The sequence below is a fragment of the Oncorhynchus mykiss genome, chromosome 1 (genome assembly GCF_057628025.1).
Source record: "Oncorhynchus mykiss isolate SJ-2025 chromosome 1, ASM5762802v1, whole genome shotgun sequence".
Taxonomy (NCBI): Eukaryota; Metazoa; Chordata; class Actinopteri; order Salmoniformes; family Salmonidae; genus Oncorhynchus; species Oncorhynchus mykiss.
In genome coordinates, this window is record NC_143022.1 from 86,284,962 (window position 1) to 86,307,691 (window position 22,730).

General features: G+C 42.6%; 1 protein-coding gene across 9 annotated transcripts in view; it reads right to left on the reverse strand.

Moving 5' to 3' along the window:
* The window catches only part of LOC100301648 (calcium-activated potassium channel subunit alpha-1a), a 331,508-nt gene that overhangs the window by 152,967 nt on the left and 155,811 nt on the right, over window positions 1-22,730 (reverse strand). For all 9 annotated transcript variants that reach the window (XM_036986941.2, XM_036986926.2, XM_090242399.1 and 6 more), the window contains exon 3: window positions 17,409-17,470. In XM_036986941.2, coding sequence (XP_036842836.1) covers window positions 17,409-17,470 — 62 coding nt within the window. The remainder of the gene's footprint in view (window positions 1-17,408; window positions 17,471-22,730) is intronic.

A 22,730-nucleotide genomic window follows, 5' to 3' on the forward strand; every position in this document is an offset into this window, starting at 1 on the left:
ACTCACTCAATCTCTCACACTCACTCGCACACACACGAACGCTCTCTCACACGTACACACGCTTTCTCTCTCACACTCACACACGCTCACTCTCTCACGCTCACACACGTGCTCACTCACTCACTGTCACACAGGCACACTCACTCACTCTCTCACATGCACATGCACTCTCACTCACTCAGGCTCACACGCTCACTCACTCTCACACGCTCGCTCGCTCACTCTCACACGCTCGCCCACTCTCACACACTCTCACTGACTCTCACACGCTCACTCACTCACACTCGCTCTCACCCACTCACGCTCTCTCATGCTCGCTCACTCACTCTCACACATGCGCCCTCTCTCACACACTCACTCGCTTGCTCACTCACTCTCACATGCTAGCTCACTCTCACACGCTCACTCACACTCTAGCTCTCTCACGCTTGCTCACTCATGCTCCCGCTCTCACACGCTCACTCGCTCTCTCACACACTCACTCGCTCGCTCACTCTCACACACTCACTCACTCTCACACACTCACGCTCTCTCACTCACTCAAGCTCTCTCACACACTCCCGTTTACACACGCGCACACTCACTCTCACAAGCGCACACTCACTCTCACAAGCGCACACTCACTCTCACACGTGCACACTCACTCTCACACACGCACACTCACTCTCACACGCGCACATTCACTCTCACACACTCTCTCTCTCTCACACTCTCTCGTTCACACGCACGCTCTCTCTCACTCACTCACACGCACGCTCGCTCTCACAAGCACGCTCACTCGCTCTCACACGCGCTCTCACACACGCACACTGTGGTGGCAATAGAACAGAGTGTGGTGTCCCTGCGGCTGCAGAGCGGAGGTCTATTTCAGGACAGAAATGTTTCCTCACGTTAACCTCCTCTGACTAGACATTAGGCCTGAAGAAGTCCACAGAGGTAGAAACCAGCCTACAGGGGAGGAACAGGGGACAGATGAACACTAAAAATACCCCAGTAACACCTTCCTTCAGTCAGCACAGCAGATCCCAGTCCCGTGTGTGTGTGTGTTAGCCTTCTGCCGACCTTGGCTGTCTCCTCCAGGCACAGCAAGGTTGCTCTCTCACAGAGAGAAAACAATCACAACAACAGACTCCATGGTTTACTACTGGTTTAATGGTTTACTACTGCTTTACTACTGGTTCAATGGTTTACTACTGCTTTACTACTGGTTTAATGGTTTACTACCGCTTTACTACTGGTTTAATGGTTTACTACTGCTTTACTACTGGTTTAATGGTTTACTACTGCTTTACTACTGGTTTAATGGTTTACTACTGCTTTACTACTGGTTCAATGGTTTACTACTGCTTTACTACTGGTTTAATGGTTTACTACTGCTTTACTACTGGTTTAATGGTTTACTACTGCTTTACTACTGGTTCAATGGTTTACTACGGGTTTACTACTGCTTTACCACTGGTTTAATAGTTTACTACCACTTTACTACTGGTTTAATAGTTTACTACCACTTTACTACTGGTTTAATAGTTTACTACTGCTTTACTACTGGTTTAATAGTTTACTACCACTTTACTACTGGTTTAATGGTTTACTACTGCTTTACTACTGGTTCAATGGTTTACTACGGGTTTACTACTGCTTTACTACTGGTTTAATAGTTTACTACCACTTTACTACTGGTTCAATGGTTTACTACTGCTTTACTACTGGTTTAATGGTTTACTACCACTTTACTACTGGTTCAATGGTTTACTACTGCTTTACTACTGGTTTAATGGTTTACTACTGCTTTACTACTGGTTTAATGGTTTACTACTGCTTTACTACTGGTTTAATGGTTTACTACCACTTTGCTACTGGTTTAATGGTTTACTACTGCTTTGCTACTGGTTTAATGGTTTACTACTGCTTTACTACTGGTTTAATGGTTTACTACTGCTTTCCTACTGGTTTAATGGTTTACTACTGCTTTCCTACTGGTTTAATGGTTTACTACTGCTTTACTACTGGTTTAATGGTTTATTACTGCTTTAATACTGGTTTAATGGTTTATTACTGCTTTACTACTGGTTTAATGGTTTACTACCACTTTACTACTGGTTTAATGGTTTACTACTGCTTTACTACTGGTTTAATGGTTTACTACTGCTTTACTACTGGTTTAATGGTTTACTACTGCTTTACTACTGCTTTACTACTGGTTTAATGGTTTATTACTGCTTTACTACTGGTTCAATGGTTTACTACCACTTTACTACTGGTTCAATGGTTTACTACTGCTTTACTACTGGTTTAATGGTTTACTACTGCTTTACTACTGGTTTAATGGTTTACTACTGCTTTACTACTGGTTTAATGGTTTACTACTGCTTTACTACTGGTTTAATGGTTTACTACCACTTTACTACTGGTTCAATGGTTTACTACTGCTTTACTACTGGTTTAATGGTTTACTACTGCTTTACTACTGCTTTACTACTGGTTTAATGGTTTATTACTGCTTTACTACTGGTTTAATGGTTTACTACCACTTTACTACTGGTTCAATGGTTTACTACTGCTTTACTACTGGTTTAATGGTTTACTACTGCTTTACTACTGGTTTAATGGTTTACTACTGCTTTACTACTGGTTTAATGGTTTACTACTGCTTTACTACTGGTTTAATGGTTTACTACCACTTTACTACTGGTTCAATGGTTTACTACTGCTTTACTACTGGTTTAATGGTTTACTACTGCTTTACTACTGGTTTAATGGTTTACTACCACTTTACTACTGGTTTAATGGTTTACTACTGCTTTACTACTGGTTTAGTATTGGTTTACTACTGGTTTAATGGTTTACTACCGCTTTACTACTGGTTTAATGGTTTACTACTGCTTTACTACTGGTTTAGTATTGATTTACTACTGGTTTAATGGTTTACTACTGCTTTACTACTGGTTTAATGGTTTACTACTGCTTTACTACTGGTTTAATGGTTTACTACTGGTTTAATGGTTTACTACTGGTTTAATGATTTACTACCGCTTTACTACTGGTTTAGTATTGTTTACTACTGGTTTAATGGTTTACTACCACTTTACTACTGGTTTAGTATTGTTTACTACTGGTGTAATGGTTTACTACTGGTTTAATGATTTACTATTGGTTTACTAGTGATTTACTACTGGTTTAATGGTTTAGTATTGTTTACTACTGGTTTAATGGTTTACTACTAGTTTAAAGGTGTGGTATTGTTAACTACTGGTTTAATGATTTAGTACTGATTTACTACTGATTTAATGGTTTACTACTGGTTTAAAGGTGTAGTATTGTTAACTACTGGTTTAATGATTTAGTATTGATTTACTACTGGTTTAATGGTTTACTACTGGTTTAATAGTTTACTTCTGGTTTAATGGTTTACTACTGGTTTAGTACTGATTTACTACTCGTTTAGTATAGATTTACTACTCGTTTAGTATTGATTTACTACTGGTTTAATGGTTTACTACTGGTTTAGTACTGATTTACTACTCGTTTAGTATAGATTTACTACTGGCTTAGTATTGATTTACTACTGGTTTAATGGTTTACTTCTGGTTTAAGGTTCACTACTGGGTCAGTATTGATTTACTACTGGTTTAATGGTTTACTACTGGTTTAGTACTGATTTACTACTGGTTTAATGGTTTACTACTGGTTTAGTACTGATTTACTACTGGTTTAGTATAGATTTACTACTGGTTTAATGGTTTACTGCTGGTTTAGGATTGATTTACTACTGGTTTAATGGTTTACTACTGGTTTAGTATTGATTTACTACTGGTTTAATGGTTTACTACTGGTTTAGTACTGATTTACTACTGGTTTAATGGTTTACTACTGGTTTAATGGTTTACTACTGGTTTAGTATTGATTTACTACTGGTTTAGTATTGATTTACTACTGGTTTAATGGTTTACTGTTGGTTTAGTATTGATTTACTACTGGTTTAATGGTTTACTACTGGTTTAGTATTGATTTACTACTGGTTTAATGGTTTACTACTGGTTTAATGGTTTACTACTGGTTTAGTATTGATTTACTACTGGTTCAATTGTTTACTGCTGGTTTAGGATTGATTTACTACTGGTTTAATGGTTTACTACTGGTTTAGTACTTATTTACTACTGGTTTAATGGTTTACTACTGGTTTAATGGTTTACTACTGGTTTAGTATTGATTTACTACTGGTTTAGTATTGATTTACTACTGGTTTAATGGTTTACTACTGGTTTAGTATTGATTTACTACTGGTTTAATGGTTTACTACTGGTTTAGTATTGATTTACTACTGGTTTAATGGTTTACTACTGGTTTAGTATTGATTTACTACTGGTTTAATGGTTTACTGCTGGTTTAGGATTTATTTACTACTGGTTTAATGGTTTACTACTTGTTTAGTATTGATTTACTACTGGTTTAATGGTTTACTACTGGTTTAATGGTTTACTACTGGTTTAGTATTGATTTACTACTGGTTTAGTATTGATTTACTACTGGTTTAATGGTTTACTACTGGTTTAGTATTGATTTACTACTGGTTTAATGGTTTACTACTGGTTTAATGGTTTACTACTGGTTTAGTATTGATTTACTACTGGTTTAATGGTTTACTACTGGTTTAGTATTGATTTACTACTGGATTCGTGGAGGAAGGCCCTAAATATTGTCAAAGACTCCAGCCATCCTAGTCACAGACTGTTCTCTCTGCTTCCGCATGGCAAGCGGTACCGGAGCGCCAAGTCTAGGTCCAAGAGGCTTCTTGGACTTTCTTTTGTGTTTCTTTTGTTCTTTTGTGTTTCTTCCATTTGCGAATAATCGCACCAACTGTTGTCACCTTCTCACCAAGTTGCTTGGCGATGGTCTTGTAGCCCATTCCAGCCTTGTGTAGGTCTACAATCTTGTCCCTGACATCCTTGGAGAGCTCTTTGGTCTTGGCCATGGTGGAGAGTTTGGATCTGATTGATTGGATCTGATTGATTGCTTCTGTGGACAGGTGTCTTCTATACAGGTAACAAGCTGAGATAAGGAGCACTCCCTTTAAGAGTGTACTCCTAATCTCAGCTCGTTACCTGTATAAAAGACACCTGGGAGACAGAAATCTTTCTGATTGAGAGGGGGTCAAATACTTATTTCCCTCATTAAAATGCAAATCAATTTCTAACATTTTTGACATGCGTTTTTTTTCTGGATTTGTTTGTTGTTATTCTGTCTCTCACTGTTCAAATAAACCTACCATTAAAATTATAGACGGATCATTTCTTTGTCAGTGGGCAAACGTACAAAATCAGCAGGGTATCAAATACTTTTTTCCCTCACTGTATCTATGCATAGTCACGTTAATTACTCTACCTACATGCACATACAGTCGAAGTTGGAAGTTTACATACACCTTAGCCAAATACATTTAAACTCTGTTTTTCAGAATTCCTGACATTTAATCCTAGTAAAAATTATCTGTATTAGGTCAGTTAGGATCACCACTTTATTTTAAGAATGTGAAATGTCAGAATAATAGTAGAGAGAATAATTTATTTCAGCTTTTATTTCTTTCTTCACATTCCCAGTGGGTCAGAAGTTTACATACACTCAATTAGTATTTGGTAGCATTGCCTTTAAATTGTTTAACTTGGGTCAAACATTTCGGGTAGCCTTCCACAAGCTTCCCACAATAAGTTGGGTGAATTTTGGCCCATTCCTCCTGCCAGAGCTGGTGTAACTGAGTCGGGTATGTAGGTTCCTTGCTCACACACGCTTTTTCAGTTTTGCCCACACATTGTCTATAGGATTGAGGTCAGGGCTTTGTGATGGCCACTCCAATACCTTGACTTTGTTGTCCTTAAGCCATTTTGCCACAACTTTGGAAGTGTGATTCGGGTTCATTGTCCATTTGGAAGACCGATTCGCAACCAAGCTTTAACTTCCAGACTGAAGTCTTGAGATGTTGCTTCAATATATCCACCTAATTTTCCAGTCCTCATATTTCTGCAAAAAGTACGATCTTTGTCCCCATGTACAGTTGCAAACCGTAGTCTGGCTTTTTAATGGCGGTTTTGGAGCAGTGGCTTCTTCCTTGCTGAGCGGCCTTTCAGGTTATGTCGATATAGGACTTGTTTTACTGTGGATGTAGATACTTTTGTACCTGTTTCCTCCAGCATCTTCACAAGGTCCTTTGCTGTTGTTCTGCGATTGATTTGCACCTTTTGCACCAAATACTCGCATACAATTGTTTGTACAGATGAACGTGGTACCTTCAGGCGTTTGGAAATTGCTCCCAAGGATGAACCAGACTTGTGGAGGTCTACAATTCTTGGCTGATTTCTTTTGATTTTCCCATGATGTCAAGCAAAGACGCACTGAGTTTGAAAGTAGGCCTTGAAATACATCCACAGGTACACCTCCAATTGACTCAAATGATGTCAATTAGCCTATCAGAAGCTTCTATGCCATGACATAATTTTCTGGAATTTTCCAAGCTGTTTCAAGGCACAGTCAACTTAGTGTATACAAACTACTGACCCACTGGAATTGTGATACAGGGAATTATAAGTGAAATAATCTGTCTGTAAACAATTGTTGAAAAATTACTTGTGTCATGCACAAAGTAGATGTCCTAACCGACTTGCCAAAACTATAGTTTGTTAACAAGAAATTAGTGGAGTGGTTGAAAAACGAGTTAATGACTCCAACCTAAGTGTATGTAAACTTCAGACTTCAACTGTATTACCTCAATGTCCTCGACTAACCGGTGCCACCGCACAGTCCCAGTACCCCCTGTACATAGCCTCCACATTGACTCTGTCCCAGTACTCTCTGTACATAGCCTCCACATTGACTCTGTCCCAGTACCCCCTGTACATAGCCTCCACATTGACTATGTCCCAGTACCCCCTGTACATAGCCTCCACATTGACTCTGTCCCAGTACCCCCAGTACATAGCCTCCACACTGACTCTGTCCCAGTACACCCTGTATATAGCCTCCACATTGACTCTGTACCAGTACCCCCTGTACATAGCCTCCACATTGACTCTGTACCAGTACTCCCTGTACATAGCCTCCACATTGACTCTGTCCCAGTACACCCTGTACATAGCCTCCACATTGACTCTGTCCCAGTACATCCTGTACATAGCCTCCACATTGACTCTGTCCCAGTACACCCTGTACATAGCCTCCACATTGACTCTGTACCAGTACCCCCTGTACATAGCCTCCACATTGACTCTGTCCCAGTACACCCTGTACATAGCCTCCACATTGACTCTGCACCGGTACCCCCTGTATATAGTCTCGCTATTGTTATTTTACTGCTGCTCTTTAATTACTTGTTACTTTTATTTCTTATTTTTATTTAATTATTTTGGGGGGCATTTTTTTAAAACTGCATTGTTGGTTAAGGGCTTGTAAGTAAGCATATCACTGTAAGGTCTACACCTGTTTATTTGGCGTATGTGACAAATAAAATGTGATTTGATAAGATTTGACCTACAGAGATGGACCAGAACACCATGGAAGCCGTGTTACTTATTAAAACTGCACAGTGACAGCGTTATCTGGCTACTGTGTTGTAAAAACATGCACCACCCGGTCTGTGTGTCCTCTTAGCGTGTGTGTTCTTCGCGTGTGTATGTGTGAACCCATCTGCTGTGCAATGCCAAGAGTGTGAGTGTGTATATGGAGGGGGAGAGGGGGAGGGATGGGGAAGGCAGGTTAGTACTTCAATGATTGATTTAGGCTAAGGCACCACAACTAAAATAAAAGTGATTCATCACCTGACAGGGCATTGGACAATTAAAAGTTTCTCTGGGAGTCCAAAAATAACATGTCCTTTTTTATTTATCCTAAATCCCCTCTGCAGAGACGTCCCTCACAGTCACACAACAACACACATGCACATCGCGTACGAACACACACACAATCACAGCACTAATCTCGTCCTCTTTTGTTAAACAGACCGGGCCATGCTCAGACAGGCAGCCTTTAAACTGACTGGGGAACAGCTTGTGGATAACAAGATATAGCACTTAACAAAAGTGTGCACCTGAACCACAGCCTGAGCCTGCTGATCTGGGGTCAGATCAGTGAAAGGGAAATCAACATCAACACAATGCAGAAGAGTGTCTCTGATTGGCAATACTTAACAGAACCATCCTGGTATAGCGAGTATGCACCGTCAAAAATGTTCTCGGGAAAAACACACAGCCTTAAACCTACAACAGACACACACACACACACACGTTACAAAACCAAACCACATCCCCATCACATCCCTTTGAACATAAAACCAATTATGTGATAAAAGCCTCCATGCTTATATAAATGCAAATAAAACGACAGGACTTTCCTTATCTATCTGCCCATTCACTGATTAAACTAACATCGTTCTCAACTTCCATTAACTCCAAGCTGTTCTGTCTGGGTTGTGTTGTTGATGTGGTTATTCTACCTAACTTAGATGAATGCACTAACTGCAAGTTGCTCTGGATAAGAGTGTCTGCTAAATGACCAAAATATACATGTAAAAGTAATGAGACCATGCAGGTGTTTGATTCAGACTACGTCTCTGGAGGAATATACAATATACATGTAAAAGTAATGAGACCATGCAGGTGTTACATTCAGACTACGTCTCTGGAGGAATATACAATATACATGTAAAAGTAATGAGACCATGCAGGTGTTACATTCAGACTACGTCTCTGGAGGAATATACAATATACATGTAAAAGTAATGAGACCATGCAGGTGTTACATTCAGACTACGTCTCTGGAGGAATATACAATATACATGTAAAAGTAATGAGACCATGCAGGTGTTACATTCAGACTACGTCTCTGGAGGAATATACAATATACATGTAAAAGTAATGAGACCATGCAGGTGTTACATTCAGACTACGTCTCTGGAGGAATATACAATATACATGTAAAAGTAATGAGACCATGCAGGTGTTACATTCAGACTACGTCTCTGGAGGAATATACAATAGCTGGGAATAATTTATCATGTTATTTTTTCTGCTAAAGAGCCTGCAGTATGTCTGGGCTTTGTGACAGGGAAGAAAATTAACACGGCATGACCATTTCCTCCATGTGTATAATGTAGAAGATGGCTGGAGACTCTAGATGTTATATAGGAGGTGGATGGAGACTCTAGATGTTATATAGGAGGTGGATGGAGACTCTAGATGTTATATAGGAGGTGGATGGAGACTAGATGTTATATAGGAGGTGGATGGAGACTCTAGATGTTACATAGGAGGTGGATGGAGACTCTTGATGTTACATAGGAGGTGGATGGAGACTCTAGATGTTACATAGGAGGTGGATGGAGACTCTAGATGTTATATAGGAGGTGGATGGAGACTCAAGATGTTATATAGGAGGTGGATGGAGAGTCTAGATGTTACATAGGAGGTGGATGGAGACTCTAGATGTTACATAGGAGGTGGATGGAGACTCTAGATGTTACATAGGAGGTGGATGGAGACTCTAGATGTTATTTAGGAGATGGATGGAGACTCAATATTAAAAAGGACATGGATGGAGACTAGATGTTATATACAGTGGGGCAAAAAAGTATTTAGTCAGCCACCAATTGTGCAAGTTCTCCCAATTAAAAAGATGAGAGAGGCCTGTAATTTTCATCATAGGTACACTATAACTAAGACAGACAAAATGAGAAAAAAAAAATCAGTTCAAACAGGTGCCATTAATACAGGTAACGAGTGGAGAGCCAGAAATCTTGCTTGTTTGTAGGTGTAGGTGACCAAATACTTATTTTCCACCATAATTTGCAAATAAATTCATTAAAAATCCTACAATGTGATTTTCTGGATTTTTTTCTTCTCATTTTGTCTGTCATAGTTGACGTGTACCTATGATGAAAATTACAGGCCTCTCTCATCTTTTTAAGTGGGAGAACTTGCACAATTGGTGGCTGACTAAATACTTTTTTGCCTCACTGTAGGAGGTGGATGGTGGACAGTGGATGGACCATGCAGAGATATTGAGGGCGGGGGGGGGGGGGGGGGGGGGGTACGTGTGGCCAGGTGGGAACAGTCATTCTCTAGCACTATATCCCAGCTAGAAGCTTCATGGCTTTTCCTTCCTCTTCCGAGAAAACAGGTTTCAATCACAATCCAACAGAGAGCAGATTCCCGTATACAGGTGTTGGACTGAACCTGTCCCCAAGTCAGTCCACAACAGATCCCATTCAGTTACACAGAAATACAATGTTTACAATAAATTCAATGAATTGAGGTAATTACATGTAACTACACACTAACTACACTACAAACTAATTTTAAAAGAGAATTTCAATTAGTCATTCAATTGTCCATGATAATTCAATCATGGTTTTCTATGCCTTATCAGCAATTACCAGGTAGAGCTGAGTAGGCTGATCTGAATATCCCTGGTGTACAGTCATAAGAGAAAGTTACTCTTTCCCAAATGGCACCCTAGTCCCTATGGGTTTTGGTCAAATGTAGTGCACTAGAAAGGGAATAGGGTGTCATTTGGGATGTGCCAAGAACACGACGTTGACAACTAACATTTGTCTTGCTATCTGTCTGCGGAGCATTGATCCAGTTTAAATAAGAGGTATCGTTAAACATTAAAACGCCTCCAAAAAACAAAATAATGTGAATTAACTGTCATTTGTGTGGACAGGGGGACTTGAGACCACAAAATACTAAACCTGCTCTGCAAATTAAATCAAACCTTTTCATTTCTCTGTGTTCAGCGCGGCTGCGGCTCTAAACCATAAACTGAGTGTACAAAACATTAGGAACACCTTCCTAATATTAAGTTGCACTTCCTTTTTCCCTCAGAATAGCCTCAATTCGACGGGGCATGGACTCCACAAAGCTGTCGAAGGCGTTCCACAGAGATGCTGGCCAATGTTGACTTCCCACAGTTGTGTCAGCTTGGATGGATGTCCTTTGGGTGGTGGACCTTCTTGATACACCCGGGAAACAGTTGAGTGTGAAAAACCCAGCAGCGTTGCAGTTCTTGACACACTCAAACCGGTACTCCTGGCACCTACTACCATACCCCGTTAAAAGGCACTTAAATCTTGTGTCTTGCCCATTCACCCTCTGAATGGCACACATCCACAACCCATGTCTCAAGGCTTAAGAATCCTTCTTTAACCTGCCTCCTCCCCTTCATCTACACTGATTAAAGTGGATTTAACAAGTGACATCAATAAGAGATCATAGCTTTCACCTGGATTCACCTGGTCAGTCTGTCATGGAAATGTATACTAATCAGTTGGATAAAACTTAGCAGACCGTTTGTAGATCCAATACCCTTCAGGTCTGCCCAGTCCGCTTCCAAACATATTTCTCACCTTATCCCATTAATAAGTAATTAAGAACTGTTTCTCTCTTCACTGCTGTCATTGATCGCACGCGCGCACACAGACACACAGCTATCTGATAACCCAGAAACAGTATGTGTGTGTATCGGTGTGTGTGTGCCGTGTATGTGTGTGTGCTGTGTGTGTGTGTGTGTGTGTGTGTGTGTGTGTGTGTGTGTGTGTGTGTGTGTGACAATTGCCAGGAATAAGGAGATCCTTCTAGAAGGGCCTTCCTGCAGAGTCTATTGAATACATACCTCATTCATTCACTCCCTCGTTCAACAGGAGCAGAGAAGAGAAGGATGAGATTAAGCATTTAAAACAGACTAGGACGTGGGAGGAGGGAGGGAGGGAGGGAGGGAGGGAGGGAGGGAGGGAGGGAAGAAGTATGCTCCCAATGAAAATATTACCAAAATAGCATCAGCTTTGCAACAAATGTTGTATTGCCGAATAATAGAAAAGAGAGATAAACAGGGATTATGACTCTCTCTCTCCACAGATGCACAATGAATGTATCCAGTGAAATGACAGTAACCCTCTTTGACTGACTGGCAGACCTCCATAATCCAACCTATTATTCTCACTGGTCTCTGTCGTTAGGACCAGGAGTTTTTACCTTGGCCACATGACCTGACCAGGAAAAACTCAGAGCTCCACGTATCACCTCATATTCCAATACAATTGATCTGTTATTTCTTCATAGGGTTAAACAACTCTGGTAACTTTCCAAAAGGATTCACAGATTTCCAGTTTATTCCCTCCTGATTACAAGAATAAGAGGTACAGTACTTTATTCCAGTCAATAGAACCTCCCTCTAATATTCCTTCCACCTGTTTTCACTGTGTTTACAAAGCATTCCACTGCAGGGTTAAGGTTAGTAACACTCTACAGCTCCTCTAAAAACAACAGCCACCTGGAAAAACATAACCCTGGGGAGGATACTGGTGTTTCGTACCCACTGATCAGTGCTGTGTGTGGACCTCCTCCCTCTTGGGAGAGCAGAACACAGCTCCACTGAGGTAGACTTAAAAGCCCATGTTATAAAAAGATCTCCCTCTCTCTCCCTCCCTCTCTCCCCATCTCCCTCTCTCTCCATCTCCCTCTCTCCCCATCTCCCTCTCTCCCCATCTCCCTCTCTCTCTTCAAAAGAGCCGCTCTAAAGAGCAAGAGATGAGGCTATAATGTATTATGAATATGCAGTATGTTATCAAGGCTGTGTTATTTGCTACAGTAATGACTTCCATTAACAGCTGACCTGGAGCTCTCTGACCATCGATCGGATCAATCGTTAATATTTCAGAACACCAGAAGGAAAGGTCATGCAAAGAGTGTTTGAGCTGCGTTGATGCGCACATGTGTACGTGCGTGTGTACGGGTTGAGAACGTGTTTAGGATCAGGGGGAGAGGAAGAGTCTACAAGTCAACACACACTCACACAGAGACACACACACACACACACACACACACACACACACACACACACACACACAGAGACACACACACAGAGACACACACACACACACACACACACACACACACACACACACACACACACACACACACACACACACACACACACACACACACACACACACACACACACACACACACACACACACCCACCCACCCACCCACCCACCCACCCCCAGGGGTAAGTCGGTCACATTAAAGAAAGAAAGAGACAGAGAGAGACAGAGACAGAGAGAGACAGAGACACACACAAAACTGTAAAATCATTATTATCTAATGAGTCAGAGAAACAGTCCTTAACTACAGCTAACATCCTTCCCTAAAATATTGTGTTTCCCTAGGATCATTCCCTAATACCTAGTATCCATCCCTAGGATCCTTCCCTAATACCTAGGATCCATCCCTAATACCTAGGATCCTTCTCTAAAACCTAATATCCTTCTTTAGGATCCTTCTGTAATACCTAGTGTTCTTCCCTAGAGCTGTCAGGTATGTCTCTCTGTCTCTCATGCGTTAGATCAACCTCTCTGTGTATCCAGAGGCTTACTGTCTTGTCAATCACCTCGTCTAGGCTCTCTATAGAGTTTAATGTCAGGTGCTGTCTGTCTGCCCGCTCTGGTGACAGACACAGACAGGCTGGTGACAGACACAGACTGATGGCTGCCTGGTGACAGACACAGACAGGCTGGTGACAGACACAGACAGGCTGGTGACAGACACAGACAGGCTGGTGACAGACACAGACAGGCTGGTGACAGACACAGACAGGCTGGTGACAGACACAGACTGGTGACAGACACAGACTGGTGGCTGCCTGGTGACCACCTGATGACAGACTGGTGACAGAGCCTCTGCAGGCAGAAACACTGCATTTACTGTTTTGTCCATTTATATCATTCTAAATGGCTTGATAACATTCTAGGCTGCTAACAAACAGAGACAAATCACACAGACACTGTCTGAGCCTTACACACCGGGCTCACAGTGAGAGAGATAGGTGGAGGGAGGGAGTGAGAGGAGAGAGACAGAGGGAGATAGAGAATTAGAGGAGGGAGAGAGAGAGGTGGATAAAAGGATAGAGAGAAACTCAGAGATGGTTTCTTCCCATCAAGCCTTGACCTTGGCATTATAAAGGAGATTTGTATCCCTCTTTTTGTCTCAAATATACAGTCGAGTCAGATCAGAATGAAAAGAGTTGAGTGGGGAAAGGAAAAGAGAAAGGGAGGGGGAGAATGAGATAGAGGGAAGAGAGAGCGATAGGGAGGGATAGAGAGGGAACGAAAGAGGGAGAGGTAAAGAGGGGAAGGACTATATCCCTTTCTATAAACAAGGGATAAGACACATGCCAGGAATAATTTCCACACTACCGTGACCTGCACTACTGCTCAGATAACACCGCAGATGACAGACTTGGCATGCCAGGAATCATTTCCACACTACCGTGACCTGCACTACTGCTCAGATAACACCGCAGATGACAGACTTGGCATGCCAGGAATCATTTCCACACTACCGTGACCTGCACTACTGCTCAGATAACACCGCAGATGACAGACTTGGTATGCCAGGAATCATTTCCACACTACCGTGACCTGCACTACTGCTCAGATAACACCGCAGATGACAGACTTGGCATGCCAGGAATCATTTCCACACTACCGTGACCTGCACTACTGCTCAGATAACACCGCAGATGACAGACTTGGCATGCCAGGAATCATTTCCACACTACCGTGACCTGCACTACTGCTCAGATAACACCGCAGATGACAGACTTGGCATGCCAGGAATCATTTCCACACTACCGTGACCTGCACTACTGCTCAGATAACACCGCAGATGACAGACTTGGTATGCCAGGAATCATTTCCACACTACCGTGACCTGCACTACTGCTCAGATAACACCGCAGATGACAGACTTGGCATGCCAGGAATCATTTCCACACTACCGTGACCTGCACTACTGCTCAGATAACACCGCAGATGACAGACTTGGTATGCCAGGAATCATTTCCACACTACCGTGACCTGCACTACTGCTCAGATAACACCGCAGATGACAGACTTGGTATGCCAGGAATCATTTCCATACTACCGTGACCTGCACTACTGCTCAGATAACACCGCAGATGACAGACTTGGCATGCCAGGAATCATTTCCACACTACCGTGACCTGCACTACTGCTCAGATAACACCGCAGATGACAGACTTGGCATGCCAGGAATCATTTCCACACTACCGTGACCTGCACTACTGCTCAGATAACACCGCAGATGACAGACTTGGCATGCCAGGAATCATTTCCACACTACCGTGACCTGCACTACTGCTCAGATAACACTGCAGATGACAGACTTGGCATGCCAGGAATCATTTCCACACTACCGTGACCTGCACTACTGCTCAGATAACACCGCAGATGACAGACTTGGCATGCCAGGAATCATTTCCACACTACCGTGACCTGCACTACTGCTCAGATAACACTGCAGATGACAGACTTGGCATGATTTTATTCATTTCATTACTTTCATTTTTTTCTTGTCACGGCAACACTCAGACCTACTATCTGTATGGCAGAGGAAACAAGCCGAGGGAGGATAGCGGAGGAAACAAGCCGAGGGAGGATAGCGGAGGAAACAAGCCGAGGGAGGATAGCAGAGGAAACAAGCCGAGGGAGGATAGCGGAGGAAACAAGCCGAGGGAGGATAGCGGAGGAAACAAGCCGAGGGAGGATAGCGGAGGAAACAAGACGAGGGAGGATAGCGGAGGAAACAAGCCGAGGGAGGATAGCAGAGGAAACATGCCGAGGGAGGATAGCGGAGGAAACAAGCCGAGGGAGGATAGCGGAGGAAACAAGCCGAGGGAGGATTGCAGAGGAAACAAGCCGAGGGAGGATAGCGGAGGAAACAAGCCAAGGGAGGATAGCAGAGGAAACAATGGCAGAGGAAACAAGCCGAGGGAGGATAGCGGAGGAAACAAGCCGAGGGAGGATAGAGGAGGAAACAAGCCGAGGGAGGATAGCGGAGGAAACAAGCCGAGGGAGGATAGCGGAGGAAACAAGCCGAGGGAGGATAGCGGAGGAAACAAGCCGAGGGAGGATAGAGGAGGAAACAAGCCGAGGGACGATAGTGGAGGAAACAAGCCGAGGGACGATAGCGGAGGAAACAAGCCAAGGGAGGTTAGCAGAGGAAACAAGCCGAGGGAGGATTGCAGAGGAAACAAGCCGAGGGAGGATTGCAGAGGAAACAAGCCAAGGGAGGATGGCAGAGGAAACAAGCCAAGGGAGGATAGCAGAGGAAACAAGCCGAGGGAGGATTGCAGAGGAAACATGCCGAGGGAGGATAGCAGAGGAAACAAGCCGAGGGAGGATAGCAGAGGAAACAAGCCGAGGGAGGATAGCAGAGGAAACATGCCGAGGGCGATTAGCAGAGGAAACAAGCCAAGAGAGGATAGTAGAGGAAACCAGCCAAGGGAGGATAGCAGAGGAAACAAGCCGAGGGAGGATAGCAGAGGAAACAAGCCGAGGGAGGATAGCAGAGGAAACAAGCCGGGGGAGGATAGCAGAGGAAACATGCAGAGGGAGGATAGCAGTGAGTCTAGGAACAGAATCATAAAAAACCACACATGTCCATAAACAGATGCACGTAGTCTACAATAAAGAAAAGACATGTATCACTGTCAGCATTTCCCTAGATATTTCCCTAGATATTTTCCTAGATATTTCCCTAGATATCTCCCTAGATATTTTCCTAGATATTTCCCTAGTAATTTAGCAGATGCTCTTATCCAGAGCAACTTATAGGATCAAATAGGATTAAATGCCTTGCTCAAGGGCACAAGGACAGATTTTTCATTGTCATAGTATTATTAACTCTGCTGGTCAGAACTCGGATGGGTGAGAGCCTGAGAATGGCGTGGGTGGGTGATTTTAAGTATGGGATGCTTAGTTTACTGTGTGTGTGTGTGTGTATGCGTGTGTATGCCCGCGTGTGTGTCTACAGGTGGGGGGTGTAGGTATGTGTGTGTGTGGGTTTACAGATGGCGTGTGTGTGTCTACAGATGGTGTGTGTGTGTTTACAAGTGGGGGTGTCTCTGAGGACCAGGCAGATCCACTGATATCCTGTTCTATCTAGGTTACCATGGAAACAAAGTTTGGCGCAAGGCTGACCGGCTTCTATTGACAAAACCATAAAGGAGGAGAGGAGCTTTATAGTCTTTCAGATAACACACAGAAATCATCAAACCTACCATCGAACCCAGCACATTATACTGGACGACGAGGACCACACCGTGTGTCTGAAGTATCTATTAATATCATATCATGTTCAATAGCAACTCATAGATGAAGAACTCATTCCATACAGCTACGTAACTCAGTAAGAATTATATTTCACCAATGTGAGTGACTGTAGCCTTCCATGTATGAGTTCACTTGGTGAAGAAATATCCGATGTGATATGAAATTACAACGTAGTGTTCAATGGCAGCTCAACACAAAAGCACATATTAGCACATAAAAAGGGGATACTTACTCAGAAGAATCTATAAAGTATATTCCAAGTGCTCCAATGCTGAGAGCGAAAACTAGTACAACCTATAGAGGGAGAGGAGAGAGAAAGAGAGATACATCAGATTTAGAACGCAAACATGTACAGTGCCTTCGCAAAGTATTCAGACATCTTCAGCCTCAGTCTAAAATTGAATAAATAAATGAAAAAATCCTCAGCAATCTACACAGAATACCCCATAATGACAAAGTAGAAACAGGTTTTTAGAAATGTTTGCAAATGTATAAAATATAAAAAACAAACACCTTATTTACATGAGTATTCAGACCCTTTGCTATGAGACTTGAAATGGAGCTCAGGTGCATCCTGTTTTCATTGATGTTTCTACAACTTGATTGGAGTCCACCTGTGGTAAATTCAATTGATTGGACATGATTTGGAAAGGCACACACCTGTCTATATAAGGTCTCACAGTTGACAGTGCATGTCAGAGCTAAAAACCAAACCACGAGGTCGAAGGAATTGTCTGTAGAGCTCACAGAGACAGGATTGTGTCGAGGCACAGATCTGGGGAAGGGTACCAAAACATTTCTGCAGCATTGAAGGTCCCCAAGAACACAGTGACCTCAATCATTCTTAAATGGAAGAAGTTTGGAACCACCAAGACTCTTCCTAGAGCTGGCCGCCCGGCCAAACTGAGCAATCGGGGGAGAAGGGCTTTGGTCAGGGAGGTGACCAAAAACTCGATGGTCACTCTGACAGAGCTCCAGAGTTCCTCTGTAGAGATGTGAAAACCTTCCAGAAGGACAACCATCTCTGTAGCACTCCAACAATCAGGCCTTTATGGTAGAGTGGCCAGAAGAAAACCACTCATCAGTAAAAGGCACATGACAGCCTGCTTGGAGTTTGGCAAAAAGCACCTAAAGACTCTCAGACCATGAGAAACAAGATTCTCTGGTCTGATGAAACCAAGATTGAACTCTTTGGCCTGAATGCCAAGCGTCACATCTGGAGGAAACGTGGCACCATCCCTACAGTGATGCATGGTGGTGGCAGCATCATGCTGTGGGGATGTTTTTCAGTGACAGGGACTGGAAGACGAGTCAGGATCGCGGCAAAGATGAACGAAGCAAAGTACAGAAAGATCCTTGATGAAAACCTGCCCCAGAGCACTCAGAACCTCTTGGGCAAAGGTTCACCTTCCAACAGGACAACGACCCGAAGCACACAGCCAAGACAATGCAGGAGTGGCTTCGGGACGAGTCTCCGAATGTCCTTGAGTGGCCCAACCAGAGCCCAGACTTGAACCTGATTGAACATCTCTGGAGAGACCTGAAAACAGCTGTGCAGCAACTCTCCCCATCCAGGAACTTCCCAAATGTGTGCCAAGCTTGTAGCGTCATACCCAAGAAGACTCAAGGATGTATTCACTGCCAAAGGTGCTTCAAAAATGTCTATGTGTAGTTTGATGAGGGGGGGAAACAATTTAACACATTTTAGAATAATGCTGTAACGCCTCTATGGCCTCTTTATTGCCTTACCTCACTATTCTTACTACATTTGCACACACTCTACATAGATTTTTCTATTGTGTTACTGTACTTTTGTTCATCCCATATGTAACTCTGTGTTGTTGTTTTTGTCGCACTGCTTTGCTTTGTAAATGAGAAATTGTTCTCAACTGGCCTACCTGGTTAAAAAAAGGTGGAATAAATATAAAATAAATAAATGTCAGTGCTATGCTCTAACCCTGCAGCCCAACCTGAGCATCACGTTCTGCCGGGTCTCTTGACCCTCCCACACCTACAGGAGGGCTACATCCTGAATAATGAACGTAGTCCCTCATGTCAGTACGAGGGCTAACGTTACATCCTGAATAATGAACGTAGTCCCTCACGTCAGTACGAGGCCTAACGTTACATCCTGAATAATGAATGTAGTCCCTCATGTTAGTACGAGGCCTAACGTTACATCCTGAATAATGAACGTAGTCCCTCACGTCAGTACGAGGCCTAACGTTACATCCTGAATAATGAACGTAGTCCCTCATGTCAGTACGAGGGCTAACGTTACATCCTGAATAATGAACGTAGTCCCTCACGTCAGTACGAGGCCTAACGTTACATCCTGAATAATGAATGTAGTCCCTCATGTTAGTACGAGGCCTAACGTTACATCCTGAATAATGAACGTAGTCCCTCACGTCAGTACGAGGCCTAACGTTACATCCTGAATAATGAACGTAGTCCCTCATGTCAGTACGAGGCCTAACGTTACATCCTGAATAATGAACGTAGTCCCTCATGTCAGTACGAGGCCTAACGCTACATCCTGAATAATGAACGTAGTCCCTCACGTCAGTACGAGGCCTAACGTTACATCCTGAATAATGAACGTAGTCCCTCACGTCAGTACGAGGCCTAACGTTACATCCTGAATAATGAACGTAGTCCCTCATGTCAGAGCGAGGCCAAATGTTACATCCTGAATAATGAACAGTGGATAGTGAATAGCAACTGTAAGTACAGTTGTATACATAAGAGATTGAAAAGGGAATGGGAACACACTAAACATCTGTAAACCTGTAAGTCTTGAAGGGTGACTGCATGTAGTACTGAGGGGAAGGCTACAGTGACAGACAGCCTTACATAATACAAAGTCATTGGTTGTATTGTACTGGATGCTATTACACGCAGGCACACACGCACACCGCATCCCCAGCAACATCCCATCACAATGTGCTGAGTTGTATTGTGAAGACAGAAGGGGTAATATAAGGAGAACGTAACTCTAGAAGTAATCATTCATATCTAACATGCAGTCAATTCCACGACAATGAATTTACACTTAAAAGTAAAACAAACCATACAACTCTATTCACAAGGACTAATTTTAACAAATTACATAGAACAATTTACTATAACAGATTTACATGAAGAACTGTGCAGATACAAGAGGTCACTGTGCATATAGTTGGTTGGTTAAACTCTGAAATCAATGGTTTTTGTTTGGCAGTCTCAGTGTAAATACGTTACAGTGGAATTGCCCGTGCTGTTCACACAGAGACCAGCTCTCAGATAGATAAACCTCGTGTTCACACAGAGACCAGCTCTCAGATGGATAAACATCGTGTTCACACAGAGACCAGCTCTCAGATGGATAAACCTCGTGTTCACACAGAGACCAGCTCTCAGATGGATAAACCTCGTGTTCACACAGAGACCAGCTCTCAGATGGATAAACCTCGTGTTCACACAGAGACCAGCTCTCAGATGGATAAACCTCGTGTTCACACAGAGACCAGCTCTCAGATGGATAAACCTCGTGTTCACACAGAGACCAGCTCTCAGATGGATAAACCTCGTGTTCACACAGAGACCAGCTCTCAGATGGATAAACCTCGTGTTCACACAGAGACCAGCTCTCAGATGGATAAACCTCGTGTTCACACAGAGACCAGCTCTCAGATGGATAAACCTCGTGTTCACACAGAGACCAGCTCTCAGATGGATAAACCTCGTGTTCACACAGAGACCAGCTCTCAGATGGATAAACCTCGTGTTCACACAGAGACCAGCTCTCAGATGGATAAACCTCGTGTTCACACAGAGACCAGCTCTCAGATGGATAAACCTCGTGTTCACACAGAGACCAGCTCTCAGATGGATAAACCTCGTGTTCACACAGAGACCAGCTCTCAGATGGATAAACCTCGTGTTCACACAGAGACCAGCTCTCAGATGGATAAACCTCGTGTTCACACAGAGACCAGCTCTCAGATGGATAAACCTCGTGTTCACACAGAGACCAGCTCTCAGATGGATAAACCTCGTGTTCACACAGAGACCAGCTCTCAGATGGATAAACCTCGTGTTCACACACGTAATATTAAAACACACGACTGAACACATTAAAACACACGACTGAACACGTTAAAACACATGACTGAACACGTTAAAACACACAACTGAACACAACTGAACACATTAAAACACACGACTGAACACGTTAAAACACATGACTGAACACATTAAAACACACGACTGAACACGTTAAAACACACGACTGAACACATTAAAACACACGACTGAACACGTTAAAACACACGACTGAACACATTAAAACACACGACTGAACACGTTAAAACACATGACTGAACACGTTAAAACACATGACTGAACACGTTAAAACACACGACTGAACACATTAAAACACACGACTGAACACATTAAAACACACAACTGAACACGTTAAAACACATGACTGAACACGTTAAAACACATGACTGAACACGTTAAAACACATGACTGAACACGTTAAAACACACGACTGAACACGTGATATTAAAACACACGACTGAACACATTAAAACACACGACTGAACACATCAAAACACACGATTGAACATATTAAAACACACGACTGAACACGTTAAAACACACGACTGAGCACATTAAAACACACGACTGAACACGTTAAAACACACGACTGAACACGTAATATTAAAACATACGACTGAACACGTTAAAACACACGACTGAACACATTAAAACACACGACTGAACACATTAAAACACACGACTGAACACGTTAAAACACACGACTGAACACGTTAAAACACACGACTGAGCACATTAAAACACACGACTGAACACGTAATATTAAAACACACGACTGAACACGTTAAAACACACGACTGAACACATTAAAACACACGACTGAACACGTAATATTAAAACACACGACTGAACATGTTAAAACACACGACTGAGCACATTAAAATACAATACTGAACACGTTAAAACACACGACTGAACACGTAATATTAAAACACACGACTGAACACGTTAAAACACACGACTGAACACGTTAAAACACACGACTGAACACATTAAAACACACGACTGAACACGTAATATTAAAACACACGACTGAACACGTTAAAACACACGACTGAACACATTAAAACACACGACTGAACATGTAATATTAAAACACACGACTGAACATGTTAAAACACACGACTGAGCACATTAAAACACAATACTGAACACGTTAAAACACACGACTGAACACGTAATATTAAAACACACGACTGAACACATTAAAACACACGACTGAACACGTTAAAACACATGACTGAACACGTTAAAACACATGACTGAACACGTTAAAACACACGACTGAACACGTGATATTAAAACACACGACTGAACACATTAAAACACACGACTGAACACATTAAAACACACGACTGAACACATTAAAACACACGACTGAACACATTAAAACACACGACTGAACACGTAATATTAAAACACACGACTGAACACGTTAAAACACACG